Source organism: Rhynchophorus ferrugineus, unplaced genomic scaffold (assembly GCF_030347505.1).
Source record: "Rhynchophorus ferrugineus isolate W39M unplaced genomic scaffold, kcgeb_rfMv2 rfM2, whole genome shotgun sequence".
NCBI lineage: Eukaryota > Metazoa > Arthropoda > Insecta > Coleoptera > Curculionidae > Rhynchophorus > Rhynchophorus ferrugineus.
Window position 1 is genome coordinate 11,762,244 of NW_027472581.1, and position 27,204 is coordinate 11,789,447.

The 27,204-nt window shown below is 32.4% G+C and overlaps 1 protein-coding gene across 5 annotated transcripts in view; it reads right to left on the bottom strand.

Annotated features, from left to right (window-relative positions):
• The window catches only part of nmo (serine/threonine-protein kinase nemo), a 326,764-nt gene that overhangs the window by 68,427 nt on the left and 231,133 nt on the right, over positions 1 to 27,204 (bottom strand). For all 5 annotated transcript variants that reach the window (XR_013004631.1, XR_013004630.1, XM_076397228.1 and 2 more), the window contains exons 3-4: positions 8,880 to 9,009; positions 6,204 to 6,259 (exon numbers count right to left, since the gene is read on the bottom strand). Coding sequence is in view for 3 of the 5 variants with exons in the window: in XM_076397228.1 (XP_076253343.1) it covers positions 6,204 to 6,259; positions 8,880 to 9,009 (186 nt within the window). In the remaining 2 variants the exon portion in view is untranslated. The remainder of the gene's footprint in view (positions 1 to 6,203; positions 6,260 to 8,879; positions 9,010 to 27,204) is intronic.

A 27,204-nucleotide genomic window follows, 5' to 3' on the forward strand; every position in this document is an offset into this window, starting at 1 on the left:
CTGTCATCACCTGAGAATATCAGTCTTAAAGAATATACCATAAAATATCATACTACAATTTTCGTTAAACTAAAAGTTTTTAGTTGTTAGAATGCTATTCTCTTTGGAATTCATTCAATTAACCAGAATCAACGTATTTATCGAGAAAAGAAAACAGATTGCGTTGGGTTGGGAATTGTCCCATTGTTACTTGAAGCATTTCTTGGTATAGTTTCGTGGAGTTAGGGCAAAAGTTTCACAGTTCAAGCAAGATCACCCAAAACAGATTGAAGGTAGCCTAGCCATGAATTATTAAAATTAGGAAACCTCCAATATTTCTAGACCGTGGTCTATTAATACAAGCATCTTAATGCAAGGTTTAATGTGTAACCACCAATGATTGCGCGCCATCTTGGTTATGTGACTGTAGCTCAGTTTCGCTTTAACCATTGTTTTGTGTAGACGTCCATATTTTATTATGGATAAAAATACACCACAAGAACGAGAAATAGTGACAATATTTATTGAACATAATAGTTCCATTATTGTCACTCAGCGGAAATTGTGTCAAAAATATCCTAATCGTCCAGTGCCTCACAAAATCACAATTGATCGTTTACATGCGAATTTTCGACAGTACGATACGACAGCAGACAGGTCTCGTTCTGGAAGACAACGGACGTCTCGTAAGGCTGAAAATGTGGCTCTGGTGCGCGATAGTGCTGCGTCTCCAGAAACATCAATTCGGACACGTGGTACACATTTCCGCACGCAGTTTAAGGCAAATTTTGAAAACTGATTTGAAAATATTCCCGTACAAAATTCAATTCGTTTAAAAACTGCTACAGAGAGATTCTGATTAACGAGTTGAGCATAGTAATGCAATCCTAAGGCTGTTTGGTGAAATTGAAGATTTTTCGTCTAAATTGATAATGAGCGATGAAGCGCATTTTCTTCTCAGCGGCCACGTCAATAAACATAACAGTCGGTTTTGGATAACACAAAATCCTCAATTAATTCACGAAACATCATTGCATCTAATAAAAATAACTGTGTGCTGAGGTATTCATGCTGGAAACATCATCAAACAAACATTTTAAACAATTCAACAAAAAGCAATCAAAATGGTAGCGGGGTTTTTGCCCCACGTTATACAACCCTTTGGCCATTCCTTTATGAAGAAAATGTTATATTGCGGCAATGAGGCAAACTTGGTTGTTCGAAATAAAAAACGATTTGTTTATGTCAAACTGTTGGATATGATGAATGACATATTTGGAATTAAAGGTTTTGATAATATTAAAATAGTCGCAACATCTTTCCGTTAAAATGAAATAGTTTTCAAGTAAAATAACTGTAATCAAAAACTACATGACCAAATTAAACAGAAATATCATTTTTATCACATATTCAGCTAGGGTCTGAAACATGTTCTGGAATGTCTTAAGGTTGCTCGAATAATTATGCTTTAAGAAACTGACAAACCGGTAGAAGAAGTTGTATCTTACAGGTCTATTTCGCTGCTACCTGCGATATTAAAATTATCTGAGAAACTGCTGTTAAAACGTACTAAAATATTTATAGAAATACCAGATTTCCAGTTTATATTTCGATATAATCCACAGACAACACCACTTGACAATCGACCAAGTGCATAGTGTAACAGCGGTTGTTGAACAGATATTCGAAGAAAGGAAATACCACCCTGCAATATTCTTGGACATAAAACAAGCTTTCGACCGGGTATGACATTTAGAATTAATCTACAAAATGAGCAAATTGCTACCGCGGAATTACTGTCGACCGCGGGAATCATATTTTTTGGAAAGAAAATTTAGAGTCTTGCATGAAGGGGCATTCTCAACACTCAAAGGAGGAGTTGGAGTCGGCTGGAGTTCCACAGGGTAGTGTCTTGGGACTACTCTTGTATCTGCTCTATAATGCTAATATCCCATCAGCAAAAGTACTTGAAACATTTGCCGACGATACATTTATTGAGGTAAAAGATATATATCTGCCTAAAGCTGTAGAAAAAAACACAAATAGCAGCCAACAAGATCTCTACAAATGGACTAGAGACTGGAAAATACACCTTAGTAGCTCCAAATCTATGTATGTTAATTTTACGTAACGTTATTCAAGCAGAATCAGCTAAATATCTCGGCATACATTTCGATAGGTTAAATTGTTAAACAAAAAGCAGGGCAGATTAGACTAAAAGCCAAGTAACTGTACTGGTTAGTCGGAAGATACCCTCAACTTGACGTAAAAACAAAGAGATTGGTTTATTAGTCAATCATAAAGTCAATTTGGACCTACGGGGTGCAAATATCGTTTTGCGCTAAAACATAAAACGAACTAGTAACCTAACGCACCCAATACGAAGTTCTACGACTAGTAACCAACGAAGAGCAGCACGATGACCTCGAAATCAAATCGATATACAAAGTCATACAAGATTTCACCTTATAACATGAAATAAGGTTGCCAAATCACAGCAAAGTGGAAGCTATACAGCTACTGGACAACACGCAGGAAATCAGAAGGTTGAAGCGAACCAAACCACACGAAATTATTTAGTATTCTTAACTTTAGCTTAAGTAGATTAGTTTTATTTTATTTTAGGAAATACATACTCATGTATTTATCCCTTGCCTTACCAGTGTATTAATGCAAGTATAACAGAATAGTAGTAATAAATTAATTGGTAAATTAAGATTTTACTGAGCATACCTAATGTAAGATATAATTAATTAAAAAAGATTGACAACGAAATGCGCATGCGTAATTTTCGCCTTGATTATTTAGAGTGATGACTATTCTCTCTAATTCATTTTCTATTTACTAAACCCTCCAGTTAGTTATTTCCAGATTGATTAATCAAAATGGTCCAAACGACGCCACATATCACGGCATAGATTTAAAATAAATTCATCCGCGGACGCTTCATATTAGATAAGAGTATATTTAGATCCCCCTATCGTAATAAATATTACTGTTTACATTTCCGAATTCTCCGTTGTGTTTAATTACGGAAGATTAATTGAATCAGCTGATTCGAAACTGTTTACTGTCAATGTTAATTGCTTCGGTTATCCTCGGTCGCGATGCAGATAGACGCCGACTCCGGTGTTATATTAATTCGTAGTTAAACATATTTTCTCGATTAAGGTTCATGATCCTCTATGAATGAGGAAAGGTAAATGTTTAAAATTAGGTGCGGACCGTAGCTGATAACGGATTTATTAAATTTACGTTAATTGCGATAACTCGGCGCTTTCTGGAGTTTAAAGGTGTTTATTCTGGGATAGTAAATAGTTTTATATTACTAAATATATAAAATATTGAATTTCTACTTAAGGCATCATTTAATCTAGTTTCCTGGAATTTGGTCAAAGGTTTGCCGTTCAAGAGGTACAACCACCAAATTAGTGATGAAGTAGAGTAGTGGCTCCATTTCCAGTTTGGATTTCGAAATAATCCACACACAACACCACTTGACAATCGACCAAGTGCACAGAGCAACAGCGGTTGTTGAAAATATATTCGTAGAAAGGAAATACTACCCTGCAATATTCCTGGACGTGCAACAAGCTTTCGACCGGGTATGACATTTAGAATTAATTCACAAAATGAGCAAACTGTTACCGCAGAATTACTGTCCACTGCTGGAATCATATCTTTTCCAAAGAAAATTTAGAGTCTCACACGAAGGAGCATTCTCAACACTTAAAGGAGGAGTTGGAGGTCTTGGGACCACTCTTGTATCTGCTCTATAATGCTGATATCCCATCAACCAAAGTACTTGAAACATTTGCCGACAATACAGTTATTATGGAAAAAGATATATCTCTCCTAAAGATGTAGAAAAAATACAAGTAGCAGTCAACAAGATCTCTACAAAGGGACTAGATATTTATGTACAGCTTAATAGCTCTAAATCTATGTTAATTTTACGTAACGTTACGTATATTACTTGACGGATGCCCGATTCATCAAGTAGAATTAGCTAAATACTTCGGCATATATCTCGATGGTAGGTTAAATTGGAAACATCGTGTTAAACAAAAAGCAGGGCAGATTAGACTCAAAGCCAAGCAACTGTACTGGTTAGTCGAAAGATACCCTCAACTTGAAGTAAAAACAAGGAGATTGGTTTATCAGTCAATCATAAAGTCAATTTGGACCTACGGGGTGCAAATATGGGGTTGCATTAAAATATAAAACCACCTAGTAACCTAACGCAAGTTCTACGACTAGTAACCAACGAAGAGCAGCACGATTACCTCGAAATCATATCGATATACGAAGTGATACAAGATTTCGTTTTGTATGCTTACTTACACTTCGTGGTATATAAACTTAGCGGAAAAAAATACCGAAACTGAAAAAATAACTTCATAGACACCATGGAAACTTGGGGAGAAACATTTAGTTCAGAAGAATATTAAAGAATTATATTATTAGAAATACAATTCTGTATTTCTACTACTCTACTACTCTCTGAGAACAGCATTGTATTACAAAACTAAGTAGAGATTACTTTTCAGAATACTATATTTAAATTTTAAAGTCGCCAGCGCACTTTATAGTTGTAAGCTAGCATGTTGTGTGTATCAAATGTTAAACGATTAAACAATGTTGAACTACTAAAAAATTCTATCCAAGATTGAGTGGAGAAAAATAAATGAAGATTATACTAAAAACATTCATATAGGTTGCCGAAGAGACTGAATTACCTAACTGTGCTATAGTTTTCTTGCGTGATTTCAGAAGGACGGTTTTACGCGGTAAACATCTTTAAATTAATAGCCATTTTATTTAAATTAAGACTTATAAAGAAAAATATGTGATGTGCTAAAGTTTTGTCGTTGAGCGTACTAATGTAGCGATACTAAATTATTTTTCACTAGATGGGATGACCAGTTTGAATACTGCAGGAAAAGTAAAATGATTATATTTATGCATGTTCCCTAATTTACAGGCACCCATATGGATCAATAATTGTTGTACAAGTGCTAACCTACTACTATCTATAATAATATCCATACAAGTTGGAACTATACGAATGAACAAAGAAATAATAAACAATAATCATTATTATGATACGTCTTATCTATAATGAAATTTCTATTAGTAGAAATGACAGGAATATTAATAAAAGCTATTCATTCAATGCCGCCCACCATGAAATTGTTATAATATCGTGAGTAGTCTTAACAGAGGGTCTTTATTTTCTTCATTATTTAGTAAATATATATAAATAAACCTTGTCGACAATTTGTTAACATCATCAACAGACGATATTTTTAGTGATTGTGGGTATTCTAAATTTAGTTTTTATATTTCTTTGAGTGCCAAATTGGATAGGCCTTAAAGTATGTTGAAATAGATTGATCCCAAATAAATGGCGAATTTCAATGAAAACTGCATTAAATACAAATCTATATCCAGTTTAAAAATACAATCTCTGAGTTCTCTTAGATCGCATTAGTTAAAATGTTGAATAGTTAAAATGTTGAATAAGCATGCTATGTATCGCTTCTTTTGCAGAGTGCATAGAGTATATAAGAGAGCAAAACTATGGAAATTTAAAGAAGCTTATGTCGTATTCATAATAGAAATTTTAATATAAGCAATTTAGGAAGTGTGAAAAATGTTTTCGAAAATCTTAATAGGAATATATAGAAAAAAAATAAAGCCACTACTATTCAAAAATACGTTTTTGTATTAATAATTTAATAATTTCGTATTTTGTATTAATTAATAATATTTTTTCGACATTCAAACTTACTTTGGCCCAATACTGCTGATATCCGAATAAAAAAGAAACAATATTTGGAACATTGACAATACAGTTATTATGGCAAAATATATAAGCAATCAAACTATTGGACAATATAACACTTAGTCAATCTATACTAAAGGTATTTAACATAATATGTATTAAATGTCCTCCTATATATTAAGTAACTGAAGAAATATATGTTTGCATTTAATAACAAACCAATAAAATGTCTGCTAATGTACCCGTTAATGTTTTTTCCTGTAATATTCTTGTTTCTTGCTAAATGTAATAATGTAAACGAAATTATCCAGACATCAACGCTCATTTTCATAAATTACGTCCCAAAATGCTTGGACGAAAAAACCCAGTTAATTATTGAAATATTGCCAAGTAAATTGCCTAAACGTAAATATATAGTTCGGCGAAAAAAGGATACATTTCTTGGAAGAAATCTAGGTGTGGAGGTTGAAGAATATCCAGTGCTGAAAGGACCTATAAGAATTGTTTAAGATATTGTCTAAATTAATATACAAAAAACGATAATAAATGAGTAATTCCGACATTGACATAGTTATTAATGGTTTATTTAGCCGCAAATATGGTATAAACTTCTCGAAATTATATCGATAATGATGATAAATAATTAAAAGCAATTAATGAAACAGTGTAAATGAAATGTTTAAAATTCCGTTTAATTAAGGAGGTTATCTTTGATAATACTTTAAATAGCACCGTGCAAATATGAAGTGTTTTTGTTTGCTTGTATTGCTCAGAAAACCATTAACCGTATTACACATGACGCTGATAAAAACTTATAATAATAGTAAAGCATATAACGTAAATAATATAAACAAATATAGTAAAACAAAAGACTTACATAAGGAATATTGATGATTTTCTTGAAATAGCTCTAACAGTATTAAGTATTAAATTGTAATTATTTTAATATACAAAAATTTCATAAATAAAAAGATTTTATAAACATGGTATGATAAATTAAGAAATTAATTGACGTGTTTCTTTGACATATATTTGAGGGACTTCATGCATGGCATAGCAATTTATGGCAATAAAAGAACTAGATCTGGATATAAGAATATAATATATGAAAATCGAAGACATTTGATGTTGAATCTGCGATCTTAAAACTTGACATTGACGGCAGTTAAATCAACCAACCTAATGAATTGGAAATGCTCACTATGATAATTGATAAATCGTCATTAATACGGATTTTTCTATAACTAAATATTTTTATTGAATCGTATACTTTTTGAGTTATATAATTACTAATTTATGTGTAATAAAATTAAATTCTAAATGTTCTGGTAGAAAAGTTGGCTCAGATCGCAAACAATAGCCCAAATACGAAAACAAACATTTCATTCGATCATTTTCGTTAAATCACTTTTTGCATGAAAAGTTATTACATGATTCAGATAAGTTCAATATTTTAACTGAACAAAAATGTGATCAATGTGACAAATATACGACAATGTGATAAATTAAAAAAAAACAGGGCCAGATTAAAAAGAATGACGAAGAAATCCAAAGATATATTTTCTGTCTATAGATTATTCGAGAATATCAATATATCAATGACATAGGATGTCACCTCGCCACGTATCAAAATTTCAAGACAATCTGGCGTGTGGATTTGAAAAAACCATGAAAAGGATAGCCAATTGAATGAATTGAGCTTCGAATGGCTTCGCCTCCCATAATATTGTTCAGATTTAGTCTATAGTGACTACTGGCTATTAGCAAACCTTAATAAATCAAAGAACAGATTTTAATCAAAGGAAGAAGTGATTGCTGAAGTTCAAGCTTATTTTAGAAGTCAAATCCTTTTGCGAAAGGGGTAAAACGAACTAGAGGAGGTTTGGATTGGACAATGTCACCCTTGAATGAGTATATCTTTCAAATGAATAAGGCCTAAGGTTGCCCAAAAGTTGCTAAAGAAGTTATGTTAGTCAGACTTGAGATTTATTGAAAGATCTGTTATTGGATTAAGGATTAATTATTATCATTAATTAATCCAAACATATCAAAAAGAAAAGAAAATAACTTCAAATAAAATACAAAGAAATATATATTGGTTATTTAGAAGAAACCCTAAATTATCCGTACATAATTAATTGTTGCTGTACAAATATATACTAAAATCTATATAGTTCTATGGAATTCAGCTATGGGGAATTTCTGCGAGAAGTAATATAAACAAAGTATAAGTAGTAAACAAATCCTGAGAATGAAGTCATAGAGGAAATTAACAGATTACCAATAAGATATGGGGAAAGACCCGATAGTGCTGCCATTTTCGTACAACATTGAATTAGGACGCAGACTCAAGAGAATCAAACCGTGTGATATTGGCAGTTGTGTAATGAAGTACCCTAAATGGTAAAAACTCTGACAAGTGTAACTAACTTTTACTTTATTTGAAACTAAGTAAGAGCATATGGGTCTTTGTAATAAGTCCCATAATAAATTACAATTATAATATCATTTATAAGTCTCTATGGTCTATTCAAAATAACAATGGAATCACAGTTTTAAAATCAGACATTATTTTCCTTCTCATTTTACTATAGTTAAAAAGAGTTACAATGCTGTATGACAGATTCGAACGTGTAACCGATTAAGCCTACAAAAAGCGTTTGGTTGTCAAATGTCTTCAAAATTCTTCAAAACTTAATAATCCTAATCCTAAAACTTTGCGGAAAAAAGTAATATATTCTTTTGCTTTACATTTTTACTGATAAAATATTAACTGATGTTGTTTTTGTAAGATAAATAAATAAACTTTTATCTAACTTAATAACTTAATGAATTAAAATGACTACGACATGTACAGTTATTTGTATATAACTGAGGTTCGATCAATGTTTATGAAGAGATCAAAAACAAACGAGTTTATAACCAACCAATATTCCTACACCGGAACAAGTTAAGCTCGACGTCGAACCAGTTTTTACAACTATGTCAATGTACGATTTACCCACTTATTTACAGATGGTATCATCTAAACGGTAATTGGACGATATCTCGCAACGGAACGCACACAAATAAACGAAAAACATCGTCGGTCCGTCGATCGTTCGGTACTTACGTTTTCGTGCTTGAAGAAACATAACATTTTTAATTCCCTAAACACTCTTTTCGACGACACTAATGATTGGAACACATATGGTAACTTTTTCAAGGCCACTCGTCTACCGTCTCGAGGATCCGTGACAGCCCTGCAACAAAATAGAAAAATAAACATCGATATCGATCGGGTCGACTGGCGGGAGGGGGGCGGGGGGGGAGTGAGCGGGACGCAGGGGGACGGGATTCGAGGGTGCGTTTTTGCGGTGAAAAACACGTTGTTTGTCTAAAACGAAAATCGTGTCCTTCTATTAATAGGAAACATGTTTCATAATCTAGGAAAGTTGTTTTGATATTAGATTTCGGCCTTGTATTTTTATTTAAGTTTTCTGAGAATGTTTTCAATATTTTTAATTAATCTTATATTCTTATTATATCCAACCATATTATTGTACATTCGTGACTATTTTTATTACTATATTATTGATAAAAGATAGACATAACAGTAACGTTAATGGCTGAACAGGAGGAGATTAGCACTTTTGTACGACAAAAAGAGAATAGTTCAAAACCGTCTTTCTAGTACCAGTAAAATAATATATTCATAAATATAATAAAGCATTTGATCGGGTATAACATTTGGGACTACTCTACAAGATGAGCAAATTGCTATCGCGGAACTATTGTCAACTGCTGGAGCCATATTTTTTCAAAATAAAGTTTGGAGACTCACATGAAGGGATACTCTTAACACTATAACCTATTTCAGCTAGAGTTCCCAAGGGTAGTCTTGGCACTACTCCTGTATCTGCTCTATACTGCTGATATCTCAACAACAACAAAAATAGTACTTGGAATATTTTCCAATGAATCTAAGGTCGTAGCACCGGTCGAGATCTACAAATGGACTAGAAACTGGAAAATATAGCTTAAGAAAATCAGAAGACGGAAGCGATCCAAACCACACGAACTTGTATAGTGTACAAGTGTTACAACTTTAGTTTAAGTAGTTTAACATTATTTTAGTTTGGAAACCACATCAATATTTAAAGATTATATCGTGTGTTTATTAAAGAGTAGATTGCAACGACACTTGCGTGACCTTAAGCTGAAATCAGAACACCAAAATTATTGTAACTTTCTTGGATCTTATATAATACGTTATTCAGTATCTCCATCTATTTCTTTGACATACTAGTATATAAATATTTGCGGTGCACTAAATGCTATAGTCATGAGTCTACCGAGTAATTCAGTATAAAACTAAACACTATGTCAAAAAAAAGTATTCTTGTGTTACCGAAAATTAATGTAACATTTTTAACGTTATCACGACACATTTCGCATATTTTCGACCTTAATTATTCATTAGACGAATTAGAAGATTTTTTAGTTCTTTTATGATTCCAATTTACCTAATTATACTGCACCGGGTATGAAACATATTGTAATATATTAATAGATACTACGTATTGAAACGTATTGAAAATAATTATCAGAACATTTGTTTTATGATACATATATACATTTTATCAAATATTACATAAACACAGCACTGAATGAAACCGATACTTGATACGTATAATGAAATGTATAAGGAAAAAATTTATTTTTCAACTTCCTTTCGGTAAAGATTTCCGTCCATTTTTTTTGCTTTAAAGAAAGGAATCGTAGCAAGCTTTTTCTTTGTAAGATTAGGGTGTTTTGATTGTTTTTAATTTTTCACTTAAGATTATTGGTTAAAATCAAAAATGTATAAACGCGCCGTTATTTTCTATAAACGACAGTTTTACTTCAATTAAATAAACTATATCTTCCTTTGTAATTTTCATGTTCATTTTCTATATAAGCAAGAGGCATAATATGTTATAAAAATGCAAATATAGTCAAAATATAAGTATTTTATATATTATATAAATTATATAAATATTTGCGGTGAAATAAGTACTACAGTCATGAATCTACCGAGTAATCCAATATAAAACTGGACACTATGCTAAAAAGTATTCTTCGATTACCGAAAATTAATGTAACATTTTTAACGTTATCACGAACTAGACAAAAATAATGGCTGAAAATTGTTTTATTAGTTGCACTAACTAGATCTGATTCATTATATAATTAACAACTTTCCATTTTTTCGACCTTAATTATTCAACAGACGAATTAGAAGATTTTTTAAGTTCTTTTACGACCTCAATTTACCTAATTATTCTACGCCGCGTATGAAACATATTGTAATATATTAATAGATAGTAACACGTATTGAAAATAATTATCAAAACATCTGTTTTATGATACATATATACATTTCAACAAATAGTACATAAACACACCACCGACTGAAACTGATACTTGATACGTATAATGAAATGTATAAAGAAAAAATGTATTTTTCAACTTCCTTTTGGTAAATATTTACGTCAATTTTTTTGCTTTAAATGAAGGAATCGTAGGAAGCTTTTTTTTGTAATATTGGAGTGTTTTGACTGTTTCTAATTTTTCTAACATTATTGATTAAAATCAAAAATGTATAAACCCGCCGTCATTTTCTACACATAACACTTTTACTTCAATTAAATAAACTATATCTTCTTTTGTAAATTCCATGTTCATTTACTATATAAGCAAAAGGTATAACATGTTATAAAACTGTAAATATAGTCAAAATTGAAGTAATTACTTATTACATTCTATATTTATTGAAAGTTGCTCGAAGCATTGTCCAATTCTTTCGGAAACAACAGTTTGAAGACAAAAGAAAACATCACTTTATTAGGGGATGGTAGATGACTCGATAGTTTCTAAACCGTTCAAAATTGTGTTAAAAATATAATCACAGCATAATATAAAATTAAATTGTAAATAATTATTATATTTTGTAACTGACATACTGAAGGTATCTTTCTAGGTACTGTTGAAGCATAAATAATATAGTAACAGATTTTTTTATTATAACCCTAAGTTTGATCATATATCAACACTTTCTTTGTTCTGTATTCTGCCACTATTCATAGGCGCTCATTGAAGAACATTAAAAGAAAAAAGCCTCGTTTTGGTTATCTCCAAGGTTAAAGGCTGGCAAACATTTTACCTTATAATATTCAATGTAATCAATAAAAGCTAAATGTTCATCATCCAACTCGGTGAATGGAGGTAAAACGAAATGAAACAGTGCTGTTTACATTGTGACCGTTATTTATTGACAATATAAAATAAAATGTGGAAAATACAAGTGATAAAAGAATCGGCGCCGGGTTTACCTGTTAACGAGGCTTGGGCAGTCGGTGGTGGCACGTCTAAACCAAACGATGGTCAGTTACTGAATGATCAAAGTACCCTTCAATAACATCCCAGATCAACGTCTCGGTGTTGCCAGCTATTCGTTATCGGGTTCTAGTTGGCGCTGCTGGCACCCCGCCCGTGTTCAACATCAGGGTTTATATTTCAGGGTACCTTGTTGACCGTTATTCCACGATGTAAAATTCGACATGCCTCAAGGTGGCTACATGCTCATAAATTATTATTTATTTATTTATTAAACTATTCTATATGAGACTATCACATAACATAACATAAATGAGACAATAGATAACAAATCATACAGTAGAATCTAGAAATATATGTTACATTTACAGCTCATAGGTGATACGAATAAAAAGCCAAATTTAAAGGAAATACGTTAATAATACTTGAATATACCTAACTGAATATATATATATATATATATATATATATATATATATATATTCAGTTAGGTATATTCAATATATATATATATATATATATATATATATAAGCCAAATTTAAAGGAAATACGTTAATAATACTTGCCTAACTGAATATATATATATATATATATATATATATATATATATATATATATATATATACGGTTACTTCTATATGTGATATTTTTAAATTTTTTTATATTTTCAACTTTCCAGTTCCAGTAAATGTCTTAATTAATGGTTTTTTAAATAAAAGTAGCTTAAATAATAATGTAAGCAGTATCGTTAAGTATAATTATACATAACAAATTAATTTAAAATGTTACTTATTTTAGGTAAGTGCGCATGTGCTCTATTAGCCAACCTTGTACTTGCCAATCTTGCTTATTAGAGAGAAAAAACCTAACACCAACACACCAGTTTGGGTTTATCAACAAGCACTCAACAAATGACTAGGTCCACAGAATAACAGATGTTATTGAAATCGCCTACGAAAGTAAAAAAGTATGCTCAGCTATATTCCTAGATGTAGCACAAGCCTTCGATAAGGTTTGGCATGAAGGCTTTGTTCTTAAACTTCAGAAAATGCTACCAAAACACCACACCGAATTATTAAAACCATAACTAACATCATAACATAAATCATACATACATTAAAACAAGAATGTTTAGTGTAAAATAAGAAAAAGCTTACTTTATAATAAAAGAAACTAAACCAGGTGTACCACAAAAAACTGTACTGGGACCAATGCTTTATCTACTCTACACTTGTGATATACCACAAATGGAGAATATTATGATGGCTACATTTGTCGATGATACTGCGATTATAACTGTCGCAGACAATAGTGAAGAACCTCACGAAAATTACAACAGGTAAGTGACAATATAAATAATTGGACACAAGCTTGGAAAATAAGAATTTATGAAAGTAAATGTGTACATGTGCAGTTTACCTATAAACCTACCGCACAAGCACCAATAACATTAAATAATACTATCATTCCATATACCAATAACGCTAAATACCTGGAATGAATATTTTCACTGTAGCATATATTTTGATTAAAATAAACCATTACGAGCAGTTATTGATTGTTACAAAAGAGCATATATATATATATATATATATATATATATATATATATATATATATATATATATATTTACCTTTATTAAGTTTCCTTTTACCAACTATGGGTTTATCTGGACTGGGCCTAAAGTTTAATGTGGGCTCCGAACCACGATCCTCAGCATTAAGCCTACCGACTTCCTTCTTAAGACATCCGGTCTTACCCAGCCTGGTTACTGGCGTGACAGGGATCATTTTCCTTGTCGGATTTTACACTCTTGCCTAGAACACTCACAAATTTTAAACAATCACAAACATAAATTTACGACCATGCTCCAGCAGGATTCTAACCCGCGGCTATCGCAACAGTAGGAGGACCGTCCCATCGCCTTTACCACTGCGCCACCAAGCTGGCAAATGAAGGCTTTTAAATGACATGATAATGATGACATTAGAAATCTGGCATTTCGCACTGAAAGAACTTGTATGACAATTTTCTGAATTACTGAAATTAAATAGAGCTTAAATAATAATGTAAACAATATCGTTATACTATTCAATGATTTTTCAAGGTTCTTTTTAAAATAATACTCTAAGTTAAATTTACTATAATAATTAGACAGTTTTTGCAGAACTTGTAACGTAAATATATATCTAATATTAATAATAATTAATTAATAATATTAGTAATCTAAATATTACAAAAGAATTTATTTAGTAATATATTTACCCTAAAAATTACAAGAATGATTCAGCCCTTCAATCAATAAATGTCTTCGTCGAATATTGATGAATAGACGTCAGAGAGTCAACAATAGCAACGCATGAGGGAAAAGCACACAAGAAAAACGGGCTATATTCACAATCCCGTGAAGTTTATGGCTAGAGGCAAAGGCACATGTGACGACAGGAATTGTGCAGGCCTGTATGTGTACATGAAGCTTATTTATAACAACGGAAACCAAACGAATCGTGTTCGGACTGGGAAATCGTTTGACCCGTAAAATCCAACAATGGTACCCATGCACTTGCCCGAACGCCACAAAGGCCTCTTGTATTTTAATTAAAGCGGTTCTCTCCCGTCTCTCTCTCCCCTACCAGCCCTGTCACGCTCCTCATCGAGTATTATTTATTTAAAGGACGCTGGCTATTTCTACGCTTCGTATTAACCAATATACATTAAAAATCATCGTGGTCCGGAGATTCGGCTACTTTCGGAACTATTCGTATATTCGTCGGCGTAATCTACTCGCCGCAAGCCGAAATGCTAAATGCCGATGTTGCCAAATTTACAGCTAAGCTATTTGGTCTGTGGATGTATTTTATTTTAGAAAAATAATATATTTAACAAGACTTTCTGACATTAACTTTTATATTTTGTCTTGAAACAAAAATAATAATAGATTAGAAATGTTTTTTACTATTTAGTACAATATATAGTTCTTGCTTTATATTTCGCAACACTGTAGCAACACTATATGACTGTGGCAACACTGCATGGTGTTGTAAGCCAAGTGTTTCTCAAAAGAAATGACGATTTACTGTATTGCTTTGATTAAACGTTAGGCATTTATTTGTTTAACTATTAAAGCGTTTGATACGGCATTTTTAAAGTTATATTGTGATGTTCCTTTAATATGGAGAGTCAAAGATAGGTTTAGTTTCAATTGTTACAAATAGGATAACTTAATTAAATGACGAATGAATTAAAATTTTCAATCAAGTAAATCAATATGTCAAGTTTGTAATATGACATACTTAGTAGCAAGAGAAAGAAAGATTTTAACAAGAAGGATTATCTGCCTTCTCTGTATCTCCAAATACTGAATTTTGGCAGGATCTTTGTCGGATCCATAATATAGATGTTAAACAATGTAATCTATATTTTAAGAATTTGTAAGGCTTTGAAAGTTGGAAGCCACAGGACGATAAAGAAAAAAAATATTGCTTAAAGAATTAATTACAAAACAAGAAGTCAAGAAGCTATATACAAGTGTATAAGGAGTTATTATCAAGGTAGTATTTTCTATAAAACTATCGATATGATTATTATCTTACAAATGAATTTTAGGTAGGGTATGATAAGAAAGAAGAGTTACAGGCAAAAAAATTATTTCAGTCAGTCTATATAAGTTTTTTATTGTTAAGAACGTTATAAGACTCAATATTGAAACCAATATAAATACCAGAATAATATTCGACAATTGAATTTTGACAAGGTAATAGGGAATTATATATAGTTAAGTAATTTCAATTAATCGTCCAGTTTATAAGCTTTGCAGAAGTGCAGGAAAATATTGCATACCATTAATCCTGAAAAGGTAGCAATTTAGAAATAATTGTACTTGCTACAGCTATATGATTGTTGATAAGGAAAAGTAATGTACAAAATTTCAAAAAAGAGAAGAGCAGACCTAAGCAGAAATAAAAGAAAATAGTTGAAAGGTATATACTAAAATAAACAATAAATATATTAACCTTGCCAGTATTTTGAAATTTTCTATTGCAACTTTTGTTGTATTTTAATTAGTTAGTAATTAGTGTGAAAAGTATAAAGGGCTGTATCTACAAGAAAGTTGTTATAAAATTTTATTTATATATAATGCATTTGAAGTATTGTATATTCAAATATGTGGTAATTTAGTAAATAGTTTATAGCATAGTTAAGGTTCATTGTTTTATATCCTCTAATTTATAATTTAAAATTAATATTAAATGATAAAACATATAAATGAATATAATATAAAAATTTAGTATTATCCTGTATTTTCCTTTTTACCTCCTATAAAATATTTCGTAAATTAATGTCATGTTCTTAGTGTTTTTTTTAAGTCATTTTTACTATATATACATACTAGCGACCCGCTCCGGCTTCGCACGGGTGCAATGCTGATACTAAATTAAATACACTACAGAAAAAATATGAACGTTGTATATAAAAACATAGCGGCCCGCTCCGACTTTGCACGGGCATAAAATATATATGCCTATGTCACTCAATGAAAACATGATTAAAATCGATCCAGTATTTTTGGTTCATTCATTACTGCCCTTGGCCTGCACGCATTAAATTTGGAGTAAAACAATTCCTCTTCCCCTATACTTACTATGAAGATTTCCTGCTATCTTTGGAATATCTAAATTCATACAATTTTTATTACATTACACATTTTTAAAAATAGGTTAATCTAAAAGAATAGGTTTACGACATCACGTTAGAAACCTCTAAAATTAGCAATATTGCCTTAGTATATTATGCATGTATTATACATATAAACCTTCCTCTTGAATCACTCTATCTATTGTTTTAAAGATTTAAGCGCACATAGGGATGTAGGGACAGAAAAGGCGACTTTGTTTTATACTATGTAGTGATGTATGGTATATATAGCTTAATATAAAACTTATGAATTACCCTTTATTTTAATAACTAATACAGAGTATATTTTACGCCTCAAAGACTAACACTATGCCGATATCAGAAATGTGGTTATAGATAAGACACAGCCCCACTCATGACGTCCCAAGCAATACTAAGAAAATTCAAGTATTTCTAACACTGGGGAGACGCACGCCAGCGCAATATAGTCAATCTACCGGACCACGATGATTTTCAATGTATCCCGTTACGTTCATAACGAATTGAAAAAGTGTTGTGTGGCTGACTGCATGGGACGTCGTTTTTATGCAATTCACGCTTAATGGCGTATGACTTTCAGAAATTGGACGAAAATTGCAATTTAAAATAATTGTACCATCAACTTTAATAGCGCTGCTCGCTCCACTCACCATCATTATACCGGAGCGGATATGATTCAATGGCGTTCTTCAGCTTCAGTCATAAAAAATGATGAATGAAATATCAAGATTGCTTTTTAATTTTCAGATGGTATCGCTCTCATATAAGTAGTTCGAGAGACCTTTTAAGGCGTTAAAGCGTGTTAATTTTGTACAGGGTAGTGAATTAAGATGTACTTCCTCTCCTCAAAGAATCATGATACTTTCTAAACTACCAGATGTGTGTATTACTTATTGGTGATAATTTATTTAATATTTTGGAGCTTCAAAGCCCTTGACAACGAAGTTTTTAGATTGGTTATGTACCAAATATAGTCCTATATTCACTATTTGTTTATCAAACGATGAGTTAACACTTGAAACAAGTTCATAATTGTTAAACATTGCTTTCTTTGGCTCATTTGCCTGTCAAAACAAAACAAATTAATTAAGAATTTATGCAATTAATTTTAGGACAGCGTCATCAAGTATCTTAAATCAATACTAACCAGATGCAGAAAAAATCATGAAAAGCATGACTTGAAAAAATAAATACGGAACTCACTAGAAATTCAGTTTTAAAATAAAATATGTACATAATAATCGTTGTAGTAACTAAATAAAAATAAAGAAAAAACTTATTTAATCTATCTACTACACGTATTTTATATTCTACTATATACACACCATTTAGTTTAATACCTGCCCAAACCTATTTATCTATTTACAATATTATTTTAACTATTACCAATTGATCATTTGGAAATGGGTGTCGAGCAACAAATTAAATTTGTTTTGTTCGTAATTCAATTTTGTCTATATGTCACAAAATTTTATTATTATTTTTGTATTGTATGGTTCCGACACCGACTTCAAACTAAAAAACTGAATTGTTTTTATACCAAACTAGCGACCCGCCCCGGCTTCCCACGGGTGCAATGCTGATACTAAATTAAATACACTACAGAAAAAATATGAACGTTGTATATAAAAACATAGCGGCCCGCTCCGACTTTGCACGGGCATAAAATATATATGCCTATGTCACTCAATGAAAACATGATTAAAATCGATCCAGTATTTTTGGTTCATTCATTACTGCCCTTGGCCTGCACGCATTAAATTTGGAGTAAAACAATTCCTCTTCCCCTATACTTACTATGAAGATTTCCTGCTATCTTTGGAATATCTAAATTCATACAATTTTTATTACATTACACATTTTTAAACGCAAATTTTAAATTTGTAATATCTCCGAAAATATTTGTTTAATTTACATGCTGTCAGAAACCATATTGATCTATATTAATTGCACACTGTATTTAAGGTACTTAATTCGATAAGGATTAATGCCGTATTGCTTAAAATAGCTTCGTAAATAAGCCATTTTCTCACGTAAAAAGTAAAGAATAAAAATGGTTAATGTAGGTTATCTCTAAAAGATAAACATATACCATCGTGGACTTTTTTGTAGACCTTTTTATGGTGTACAATACTGTAGTACATTAATTTGATCTAACTCGTAGGGTTAGGCAGCGTTTTTGCTAATTGCTAAATAAGCCTAAAAAAATAGGTTAATTTACGACATCACGTTAGAAACCTCTAAAATTAGCAATGTTGCCTTAGTATATTATGCATGTATTATACATATAAACCTTCCTCTTGAATCATTCTATCTATTGAAAAAAACCGCATCAAAATCCGTTGCGTAGTTTTAAAGATTTAAGCGCACATAGGGATATAGGGACAGAAAAGGCGACTTTGTTTTATACTATGTAGTGATTACTTCCGATTTTTCGTCCCATCACCTCGGCAATAACTTTATAAACAAATATCTGATTATTTTAGATAAAAAAAATATATGAAAACATTGTGCCTTTGAAATTTGTGCGTTTCCCTCTATTTCCAATCTTCCTCCCAGATCCTGATTTAGTTCCAATGGGACCACATCGTAAGTGCGCTCTTTCGAATAAAAAAAGTATCACTCCATAATTGACGGAGAAATTGGTGACTATACATTAAAAAAAAATATACAACTGAACATAGAACCTCCTTCTTATTCGAAGTCGGTTAAAATGGTTTGGATCTAATAAAATTATGGTGGTATTACATAGTAAAGGACATTTATAGTTTTAAAAATGATTACATATACATTTGTTATTCCTGAAAAGTTGGGTATTGCAAACATATAGCACCTCTACGGAAAAATAAGTGCCAGGAAAGTTCATTGATGAAAATAAATTTATAGAGCAGACTTAAATTGTTATAATCACAATTGATCAGTAAACTGATATGTTTACACATATGTTATGAACTGTTCTAAAAGCATAACATCTGCTACTGTAATATCTTAATTGAAAATTGCTCCCGGTTGGCGATAGGTCTGATGGTCGATGGTCTTCCTACTGTTGCAATAGTCGTGGGTTCGGATCCTTCTGGGGCATGGACGTAAATTCACGTTTGTTTAACATTTGTGGTTGTCCTTAGGCAAGAGTGCAAAATCTGACAAAGAAAGTGATCTCAGTAACGACAGTAACCAAGCTAGGTAAGATTAAGGGGTTCTAATTCGAGAAAAATCTTACCGATGATGATAATAAATTTGTTAATTAAGGAACGCTATTAGCTAGAAATATGCTCATGTCAATTTTGCGATACAGTGAAAAGACTGCAAGCTTCTAGATGGTAGATTAAATTGAAAATATGTCAGAGACTGAGCAAATCAGACTCAAAATTAGACAACTGTGCTGATTAGTCCAAACGGTCCACAAAAAAGTCTATTTGGGTTTATGGGATGTAAATATAGTGGATCGAATTAAAATGGATAGAAATGGGTTTATCTATAATGGGTGTGTCCAAATGTGTCAGTAAATGTTCCAAATATTGTTTATTTTGTTGTTGAATCAATTTATTATTGTTATATGAAAATAACAGTGTAGAGTAGAAACAGAGATGGTTTCATGAATGAACTTGAATATCCATTCATGCGAAACCCAAAAATGTTGCTTCAAAAATATATGATTCCAATTGATGCAATTGCCAAAAGCTCCCTGACAAAAATTTGACTCATCTTGTGTCCAAAATGGCATCCTGGAATATTGCAGGGCGGTAGTTCTTTTCATCAACCGCCTTTTTACTAACTGCTGTTGCTTGGTCTTGGGATACATTTGGTCTGTTATTTAGTAATGACTCCAAACTGGAGATTTGGTATTTTTAGAAGTTGTTTAAACGTCTTAATAGCAGTTTCTCAACTAATTTGGATATTACTTGCTGCTACGTGTACGCTGTTCTGGCGGTTTGTCGAGTTCTTCAAGAATAATTCACCTTAAAATATACCGGAACATGCCTCAGCTTGAAATGTATATTAAATATGTATGTAAACATGATGGTTGCTGTTCATAGCATTTATTTAAATAATTTAGGTGATATATACTGATTGTTATCAATTTCCGACTATTTTCACTGGAGAATTCAGCTTTATAGCTATTTTAGGATGAATTATTAAGTGTACTGGAACATCAAAACAAATGGCACAATCATTAAATATGGCCCAAGAAACGATTAGCGAACGATTAAAAGCAAATCCAAAAGATGGGAATGGGAATTGATGGGTGACACATCAATTAAATGACAGGCAAATGGAAAATCGGAAAATTGTCTGTGAAATGCTGCGTCAAAGCTATCATTAGAAGTAATTTCTCATGGAATAGTGAAGGGCGATTGAAAACTGGATTTATTTTGGAAATCTTAAGCGCAAAGAATTATGGTTATCAGTTGGCGAAATCGACCGATCGGCTCCAAAGCCAAATCGTTTTGGTCGCAAGACAGTGCTCTGTGTTTGGTAGTGCCAGAGTGGCGTGGGGTATTACAAACTATTAAAACCTGGTAAAACAGTTACATAGTGATCGCTACCGACAACAAATCATCAATTTGAACCATGCATTGATTTAAAAACGTTCAGAATGGGTCTGAAGACACGGTACAGTGATTTCACAGCACGATAACGCGTCGTTTAATAAAGCAAACCGGTCAAGGAAGTGTTGAGAGCATTTGGATGAAACATATTTTCGCACTGACCAGACCTTGCCCCGTCCGACTATCAACATTTCGCATAAATGGTACACGCGCTTGCAGAGTAGCACTTGAAAATGGTTCAATAAATGATTTTGCTCAAAGTACCAATAGTTTTATTGGGAAGTCATCCTGTCGAAAACTGTCTGAAGGATGGGCAAGATATATACAATTAAATGGTCAATACTTTGAATCCATACATTTTTCCATTTTATGTAAATTTTTAAAACCGAAAACACCGGTAATGACTTTCCGGTACACCTGGTGTTTTTCGATTGTTTCAAATACATGTCGTGTGAATAATACAGTGTTTCGACATTGCCTCTAACCCATTCATTTCGATTTCCTTTAACAGGCGAATGAGTTTAAATAATTCATATACATATCAAAAAGATAAGCATATAACGAAAATAAGAATCATTAATAAAACTTCCTTGTAGCAAAAGGTAGGAAACTGAGTAATGTTCCTGCTCCGAAATACGTCAGCGGCGTTGTCACAAGCCACACTTTCATGTACATGTTTTATTCGACACCGGTGGTTATTTAGGACGGAAACATTATCGTAAATCATGATGTGATAAACCCGTTCATCTCGGCATCGGGCTAATAGGGAAAATACGCAATTACGCTGCGTGTGTTATTTATGTCACCGCTCTTGAGGCAATCGCGCCGAGACTGAAATAAACTTGCACTTAGCAAATTAATATAATGAAGGAAATGTACGTACCGTATATCGCACATTATACAATATCATATTAAAAACGGCTCAACGGCAATTTCCTCCGGTGCAGTTTTTATGTCGAAGATCAAGCGTGAAATTGGAGTAGAGTTTCCTTCGGATTAAGACACTGGTTATTATGATTTTATCTATTTCCTTTATTAACGCTAAAATAAACGACAGTCGATAGGGCGTGATGTGAAATATAATTTAGAGCAATGCTGAATTGTAATTATATTTTTTTGTGGAATTTATACAGAAAATTGAGAATTTAACGGAAATCGACAATTATTATAGGACTGTTTATAACACACTGACTTGTTCAATATGTTCCGACAAATATAACAAACATTTCCGGAAAAGGAAATGAAAAAAAGCAACATATAGTTTTAAGAATTAATATATTTTTGAGTCTAATATACTGTTAGTGGTTTTAACTCGCGATTTTGGTTCCCAAATATATCAAACACTTTTTCTTGGATAAAGTAGGAAATGATATGTAACAACTAATTTAAATAAAATATAGTCTATTCAAAATAACAGTGAACTCACGTCATCACTGTGTCGAATGTATTGTCTATAGCAATTTGTAAATTCGTTTTAAAATGACACAATATTTTCCATCTCATTTTATTCTAGTCAAAAAGAGATACAGTGCTGTCTGATACGTAGAATGGTAACCGAACCAGCCTACACAATTCGCGATAATTCGACAATTCCAGATAATATGTGGTATACTACAATGTTAAAATAAATTATGTTTGATAACATTATTTTATTTAGATTAGAATGTTTGTTGTATGTCAAAGTCAAAAAGAAGTAAAACTCAAAATTGATCTGGCAACATTGTGACGATTTAGATGACGTGAGTCCACTGTTTTATTGAACGGATTTTATCGAACGGAACGGAAGGATTGGCGGTTTTATTGGACGAATTGAACCTATAAATATTATGCTAGACGACTAACTTTTAATGGACATGTTATTTCATGACTACATCTATTCTTATTATTAATTTAACCTTACTTCTTAAGATTAACATATCAAATATTTCTCTTAAAATAGGTAAAGGACTAAACTGAACATGATACAATTATTATGAATTTGTATTAACGTTCTCCAATTGCAATACATTTCCATCCAATACTTCAGTTTATGAACCCCATCACTTGCTAAAAATCATTTTTTACGAAATAATTTTTAAGATGATAGAACTCAGAGGTAGCTAAATCGGGCTAATCGCGTGGATCTTTACACAATGTACACTTGGCATATGCTGCTCAAGGTAAATTCTGCGTCTCTAGTATTACATTGTATTAAAAATTAAGTTAACGGATTGAAAAACAAATCCAGAAGTGCAGGTAGAGATATTTCATCAAATTATTACATATATTTAAATACTGATAAAATAAGGTCTAAAAGATCTGAAAAATGGATAAAGCATGTAAAACTGGCTGCAACAGTATTGAATAAGATATATCTATAACAACATTTTACGTTCAGTCCAATATATTATATTTCTTAGATAATACAATTTTATGCCATTGTGTTTTGGTTTAAGAACTTCTTTTAGTGTAATATCTGAAAGCTATCTTAATAGGAACTTTAAATTATATATTAGCCACAAGTAGAATTCAGCACTGGTGTAGATATATTTTTTAATATTTTAAATAGAAATTAATCATTCATCAGCTTTCATAGAGCAAGCTAGAGCTGGTAAATCGAAAAAATGCAGTAAAAGTACACCTCGATTTTTTAATATTCATAAAAATATTCATAAGAATAAATCCTGTTTTTTTTTATTTTGTCGTGTTAAGTTGGCGCCAAGTGGCGCTAACATAATCAAAGTAGTTTGGATCATACATTTCAATAATATATAACAAATTCCTCAATTAATCTTTAGTCTGGCATATAGACAGCAAGTACTGATGGCAGAGCTAACTATTCAAAACTAACCTTCAGAACTAATCTTCAAACGATGTGTGCCAAAATTGCATGTCATTCCAACTATTAGTTTACAATTTAGCACAGTCTTAGTGAAACAATTTTTGTTTTTTTTCAAAATAATCGATAAAAAGGAAAAGTATGTATTGATTAAACCTTATTTCTTGATGGAGAAAATTACTATCAACGGTTATGATTTGATAAGATTCTGCACTAAGGAAGTTAGCTATTAATTTTTCTTCTTTTCACCAACTAGGGTTTATTTGGCCTGGACCTACAGTTTACGAACCACGGTCTTCGGCATTTAGCCTACCGACTGGCAAGTGACCAACTAATGATCTCTACATCCCAGAAAAGATCCGGTCTTACACGGCCTGGTTACTGGCGTCACTGTGATCATTTTCCTTGTAGGATCTTGCACTCTTACCTTTTGGACCTATCGCCTTGACTTTAACTGATATACTAAATTTAAACATCATCTTAAAAACGCTAGAAAAAGCGTAGATATTTCATAGCGTTATTGAAGCGCATCAACAAAGCAGGTTCTGCAAAAAATAAATCGAAAAGTTGAATAAGTATTGGAATTATGTAATTAATTATACAAGTTCGTCACCAGCCTGAAAGAACCTTTGGAAAAAATAACAAAGAACTTCAAAGAATCCCAAACTCTAAATGTTATACAACATTTCCAAATATCAGGTAAAGATTATCCTTAATGCTCGCCAAGAAAGACCCGCATACTTCCACATAAACGAACTGCGAAAGCCACTCAGGGAGACGGACAGAGAGAAAAAAAAACTAATTATCGGAAATTAAAGCGTGTTGGTTGCCAACACGGTTGATTGGCCTCATAAATTGAAAAACCGCGGAAGGAGATTTGTTTTCGTTCGCTTGCATAATGCCTAAATTGTGCGGCTCTTCGAGATTTCCTTTTGAAGCCGAGAGAGGACCGAACGCGCGCCGCGATTCCCCAGAAATTCGTTTTTAATTTTGCCGAGTTCGTGTTTGTTTGTCGTTGCGTCGCCTCGGTTACGCCCGAAGCCGACCGACCGCCAGTCAAAGAACAAATTGAAAAACGTCGAAAAATAACGTTTCGCAATAATTAAAATATCCCGCATCAATGAGAACGAAGCAATCGATAGATTAACATCGATACAATCATTATGATTCGTAACTTTGATCTAAATATATTCTAATAAATCAATTAGTCTTGGATTTGAGCTGTTGTTGTATCTTCAGCACTTATATACAATTCTAAACAACACGTAACAGATCAATTCAGAAAAGTCTCCGGCCCACCATAGTAAAACACATTTTTTTGGCTAAATTAGTTTTTTTATTCAACATAATTCCCTTCAAGGGTGATACACTGATTATAGCGACACTCCAACTTTTTCGATGCTCGATGCCATTTTTGTTGTACGATTCGTCCTTTATTTCAAAATAGGTCTCAGTTTCGGCGATCAGCTCTTCATTCGATGAAAATTTCTTCACAGCGAGCATTCTTTTGGTATCTGAGAACCGGAAATAGTCGCTGATCTAGAGGAGCCAGATCTAGAGAATACGGTGGACGAGGAAACAATTCGAAGCCCAATTCATGAATATTTGCCATCGTTTTCACTGACTTGCGACACGGTGCATTATCTTTGTATTGTTTCTTCAAATGGGGCCGTTTTTCGGCGATTTCGTCTTTCAAACGGTCCAATAACGCTATGTAATAGTCGCCGTTGATGGTCCTTTGTTTTTCGAGGTAGTCAGTGAAAATTATTCCATGCGCATCCCAAAATACAGACGCCATAACCTTGTCAGCCGACCGTTGCGTTTTCCCACGCTTTGAAGCGGGTTAATCGTGTGCAGTCCACTCGGATGAGTGTCGATTGGACTTCGGAGTGAAATGGTGGAGCCATGTTTCATCCATTGGCACATATCGGCGCAAAAACTCGGGTTTATTACGCTTGATCATATTCAAACACAAACACTTCCTATTCAAGTAGCGCTATCTATGTGTCAGGACGGGTACTTTTCAATTGACCTGTTATCAGACGTGGCGCCCAATCGATATTCGGTAAACTTCGGTAGTATTCACCACTTTTTGTTTTGGCGTTGGAACTGATGACTACTTCTTACTATAGGCTATTTTATTCGACTGTTTTTTCGCAGCTAGTTGACTGAAACTTCAATCGACTGAAGCAATAGTTACTAGTTTTATTCTGACTAGTTTTTAACGTTCTGGTTTTGCCGTCCTATTCTTAACCATGAAATTGATGTGCCGAATTTATGCTTATATGCAAATATAGATTTTGCTTTGTTTGTAATATAATTACAAAAAACAATGTACAGTAATACAGCAATGTTTGGGAGCTCCAATTTTCAAAATTATTTATTAATGTAATAGGGTAAAGGAATAAAATATTGATTGATAAATAGTAAAATACTTTTGAATATATTTATCTTATCTTGGCAACTATTAGGTCTCTTTTTTATTAACTTTTTGATCGTTCGTTCCAAGGAATAATAACTTTAAGAATTACGTCGGCTTAGTTAGCGCAGTGGTAAAGACGAGAGGACGGTCCACCTACTCATGCGATAGTCGCGTGTTCGAATCCTGCTGGGCATCGTCGTAAATTTATGTTTGTGATTGTGTTTGTCCAAAAAGGTAAGAGTGTAAAATCCGACAAGAAAAATGATCCCAATCACGTAAGTAACTAGGCTGGGTAAAACCGGATGTCCTCTTCTAGCCGGTAAGTTTAATGCCGAGGACCGTGGTTCGGAGCCCGCGTTAAAGAAGTAGATCCAGTCCAGATAAACCCTCGTTGGCAAAAAAGGAGACTTTAAAATATAAAATAAAAAAAATATATGATTTTATTTAAAAAGAGCGTAACAGTTAAATAGCTGATAAAGATTGATTGAAAAAAATATGATAAAAATAATTGGGCGCCGCCATTCTTCTTTACATTCACTTATGGTACGATTGAAAAAAAAACATTCGTAAGCGCACAATGGAATGAAATATATTAGAGATCATTATTCCATTCCT